Source organism: Carlito syrichta, unplaced genomic scaffold (genome assembly GCF_000164805.1).
Source record: "Carlito syrichta isolate Samal-C Ts95f unplaced genomic scaffold, Tarsius_syrichta-2.0.1 Scaffold306309, whole genome shotgun sequence".
In the NCBI taxonomy this organism is placed as follows: Eukaryota; Metazoa; Chordata; class Mammalia; order Primates; family Tarsiidae; genus Carlito; species Carlito syrichta.
The window spans coordinates 98649-103359 of record NW_007250405.1 but is presented as its reverse complement, the minus strand read 5'-3'; the positions used below and the strand labels follow the sequence as shown (position 1 = coordinate 103359).

Below are 4711 nucleotides of genomic sequence, written 5' to 3'. Positions count from 1 at the left end.
TGGGCAACTTGGTGAGACCTCATCTCTACAATAAATCAAAAATTAGCCGGGCATGGTAGCGCACCCCTGTAGTTCCAGCCACTCGGAAGGCTGAGGCGGAAGGATCACCAGAGCCCAGCCGGTCGAGGCTGCGGTGGCCAGGAGCATGCCACTGCCCTCCAGCCTGGGCGACAGAGTGAGACTCCAACTCAAAAAAAAAAAAAAAGAAAGGACAAAAGAATACTTTATCAAATCACCTTTACAAACTGATATTGCTTTGTAGGCTTGTGTTGGTTTCTATAATAAGAGTTCCTTATCAGAGGGAGAGAGAAGCAACTCAAAAGACTTACATTTGAAAATTAAAACAACCAAGATAAGCGCCAGAGCCAGCCCAGCAGAGATCCCTACTGCGATGTAGATTCCTGTTCTGGTGGTTGCTCCAGGGTCTTGTGGCTCATTAGCCCATATGGATGTTTGCTATGGAAACACAAACAGAGTTAAGTAGCAAATGGCCAGAAATCGGTTGTGCATTCCATCTAGCAATCTGTGGATGAGACCATCCCTTTTACAACATCACAAGATTGCAGAGTCCTTGAAACCACCCTTGATCTATCCCCTTCTAGACAAGACTCAAACCACCTCAAGAAAGAAATTAGTTTAATCCTTGGGGTTAGCAAGGAAATGAAACATACCCTTCTATGCCGTGGGTGGAAAAGGAGCTTTTGGTAAATGGACCCTCACCCCAAACAAAAATGGACTTCAGGAGTGGAGTCCTGCTGGGTCAAGAACCCCCGTGTTCCCCCAGAAAGTTGGTATCTTGCAGTGAAGCCTCTCTTTTTTCCAAAAAGACAGTGATTCAAGAGCCAAAACTGTTCTTCCTATAGGCCAGCCCAGGCTTCTCTGACTATGGAGTAGCCTGTTTAATAAAACAAATTTTAAAAAACCAGAACTTTGCAGCCAGACAGTCTTGGGTTCAAATCCCAGCTCTGTCACTATTAAGAGCTGGGTGACTTTGTAGCGTGACTGGGAAAATTAAGTGACAGAAATTATAAAATGCTAAGCACAGGGCCTGGTATATGATAGGTATTCAATCAGTGATAGCTATTATTGCCATTGCTCTAATTAATTTGATTTTAAGATAACTGAGAGTCACACACAAAATCCTTATGTTTCTAAAATTTAGTCCATGTTCTCCCTTTAAAAACAATAAGTAGTCACTGATGCATTGACTCACGCCTATAATCCCAGCATTTTGGGAGGCCAAGGTGAGATGATTGCTTGACCCATGGGTTCGAGACCAGCCTGGGCAACTTGGCAAGACTTCATCTCTACAATAAATTAAAAAATTAGCTGGGTGTGGTGGCACAGGCCTGTAGTTCCAGCTACTTGGAAGGCTGAGGCGAAAGGATCACCAGAGCGCAGCAGGACGGGGCTGTGGTGGCTGTGAGTGTGCCACTGCACTCCAGCCTGGATGACAGGGTGAGATTCTGACTTGAAATAAATTAAAATAAACAAAAACAATAAGTAGGCCAGGCATAGTGGTTTATACCTGTAACCCAGTACTTTGGGAGGCCGAGACAGGAGGATCACTTGAGGTCAGGAGCTCGAGAGACCAACCTGGGCAACAGGTTGGCTTTCAAGCTCTTACTGTGTGCCAATCATTTTACACTCATAATCTCATTCATTCCTTACAAGAGGTCTATGCGGTCAGAACTGTCATCATCAACATGCTATAGTTAAGGAATCTGAAGCTACAGGTTAAGGTTTTTTCCCCAGGGAAAGTGTGGGCATGATGGAAGTCTAAAGCCTAACTTTTTTCCTCCTGAGTTGAGCCCAATGTTAGCTTACAAAAAAAGTTACTTACTGTTTGATTTTTATCATGCAGGATCCTCAGTGTCTGTGTTTCTGCTACAAAAAGAGGAGAAATAGCCAATAGAATAGTTAAAAATGTTTTCTTTTATCTAAGTTTTTAAAAATCATAAATTTGCCTATAATCCTATTTGAAACTAAATTCTACTCTATATGCTTCACGATTATTAATTGGGAGACCAACAGAATTGAATACTTGAAAATCAACTTTAGGGGTCAGAGGGATAAGAGAACATAGCATCAATAAAGGTACCTGCTCTCAAACCAGGCAAAAGGGAGAGCCAAACTTTACCTGTATGACGACCACTTGTATACCTAATCCTGAATAGTACTCCACATCTTTAAAGTAAATAAATAAAGAAAACTTTTTTTAAAAAGAAAAAAATTAACTTTAGGATGACCACACTTTTTCACCTAAATAATGAACCCTGCTGTTTTATGAAATGGAGGTTTCTGCCAGGAAGACCTATATTAAATATGTGGCTTGTTTTGTCCATAGGGCCCTAATGGGTTCTACAAAAATCCAACAATATTCATAATACTCAGGCACTATATTTTAATTATACTTTGAAACACAACAAAAAAATCATTTTTCTTTTTTTTCTTCTTTTTTTTGAGTTAGAGTCTTACTTTGTTGCCCAGACAGGAGTGCAGTGGCACACTCATAGCCATAGTAGCCTCAACCTGCTGGGCTCAGGCGATCCTTCGGTTTCAGCCTTCCAAGTAGCTGGAACTAAAGGTGCGAGCCACCACACCCGGCTAATTTGTTGATTAATTGTAGACACAATATCTCACCAAGTTGTCCAGACTGGTGAGTTGGAATCTCACCCTGTCACCCAGGATGGAAGGCAATGGTAAGCTCCCGGCCACTGCAGCCTCAACCTGCTGGGCTCAGGCAATCCTTCCACCGCAGCCTTTCAAGTAGCTGGAATTACAAGCATGTGCCACCACGCCCAGATAATTTTTCTTGATTTATTGTAGAGATGAGGTCTCGCCAAATTGCTCAGGCTGGTCTCAAACCCATTGGCTCAAGCAGTCCTCTCACCTCAGCCTCCCAAATTGCTGGGATTATAGGCGTGAGCCACTGTGCCTGGCCCAAAATCATTTACTTTTCTTTCGTTCTTTTTTTTTTTTTGAGTTGGAGTCTCACTCTGTCGCCCAGACTGGAGTGCAGTGGCCGCTCCCGGCCACCGCAGCCTCGACCTGCTGGGCTCTGGCGATCCTTCCACCTCAGCCTTCCGAGTAGCCGGAATTACAGGCACGCACTACCACGCCCAGCTAATTTTTTGCTTTTATTGTAGAGATGAGGTCTCGCCTGCCCAGGCGGGTCTCGAACCCGCGGGCTCAGGCAATCCACTCACCTCAGCCTCCCAAAGGCGTGGGATTACAGGCTGAGCCACCAAGCCCGGCTAACTTTTTGATTTTATTGTAGAGATGAGGGGTCACCAAGTTGCCCAGGCGGGTCTCGGACCCACAGGCTCAGGCAATCCACTCACCTCGGCCTCCCAAATTGCGGGATTACAGGCTGAGCCATCGAGGCTGGCCTCATTTTCTTAAATATACATTTACTCATTAGAAGGGAGAAAGGGTATTTGGTTGCCTACAAATGAAAAGAATTGCCATAGCTACAACGTGCCAGGAGTCAGGCATTGTGCTAAACTCTTTCAAGGAAGTATCTCATTGAGCATTCAAAACCACTTCTCCAGAGGCAGGAATATTTAGCCCCATTGCACATATGAAGACGCTGGGAACTGGGGAAGTAAACTGATTTGCCTGAGTTCACACAGCCAACTGAGTCATAGAATGACAGAAATAACCTTCCAATTTAAGTCCACATGGCTTTACATATACATTCCTTTTTTTTTTTTTTTTTTTTTTTGAATTGGAGTCTCACTCTGTCACCTAGGTTGGAGTACAGTGGCACGCTCACGGCCATCCCACCACAGACCTGCTGGGCTCAGGCAATCCTTGCGCCTCAGCCTTCCAAGTAGCTGTAACCACAGGCGTGAGCCACCATGTCCAGCTAATTTTTTAATTTACTATAGAGACGAGGTCTTGCCAAGCTGCCCGGACTGGTCTCAAACCCCTGGGCTCAGGCAATCCTCTCACCTCAGTCTTCCAAAGTGCTGGGATTATAGGGATGAGCCACCGTGCCTGGCCAATTTTCTTGATTTTATTGTAGGGATGAGGTCTCGCCAAGTTACCCAGGCTGATCTGGAACCCCTGAACTCAAGCCATCCTCTTTGCCTCGGCCTCTGAAAGTGTTGGGATTACAGGCTTGACCTACCTCTCTCGGCCTTTTGTTCTATTTTTATTTTTTTTGAGTTGGAGTCTCACCCTGTCACCCAGGCTGCAGTGCAGTAGCACACTCATGGCCACTCCAGCATCAACCCGCTAGGCTCCGGCGATCCTTCTGCCTCAGCCTTCCAAGCAACCTGAACTCCAGCCTGGGTGACAGAGTGAGATTCTGACTAAAAAAATAAAATAAAATAAAAATAAATTAAAAATAAGAATAAAGAGGCTATCAGGTTTGGAAGCACTTACCATTTTTCTGTATGCGTCAGAGACTTTTAAACTCCCTAAATGTCACAGTCACCTTCTGGAAGCTTTAAAGTCTAAACCCTTTAATGTGTGTAAGAGGTTTGACTAAATACTGGTTTAACAGACTATAATTTAAATATTATAAAGGAAGTCTCAGCCTAAATTTTTTTTTTAATTTTTAATTTTAAAGATGTGGTGCACAATTCAGGGTTAGGTATACAAATGTTCATTAAGCAGGTACCCTTGTTGATGAGGTGTGCCCTCCCTTGCCCCCTGCAGTTTCCAACTACTCCCAATCCCTCTCTTTTTTTTTTTTTTTTTT

The 4711-nt window shown here is 44.0% G+C and overlaps 1 protein-coding gene across 1 annotated transcript in view; it reads right to left on the bottom strand.

Moving 5' to 3' along the window:
* HAVCR2 (hepatitis A virus cellular receptor 2) overlaps nt 1–4711 on the bottom strand; it is a 23795-nt gene that overhangs the window by 8631 nt on the left and 10453 nt on the right. Inside the window, exons 4-5 of the mRNA XM_008062987.1 lie at nt 1844–1887; nt 330–456 (exon numbers count right to left, since the gene is read on the bottom strand). Of these exons, the coding sequence (XP_008061178.1) occupies nt 330–456; nt 1844–1887 (171 nt within the window). The remainder of the gene's footprint in view (nt 1–329; nt 457–1843; nt 1888–4711) is intronic.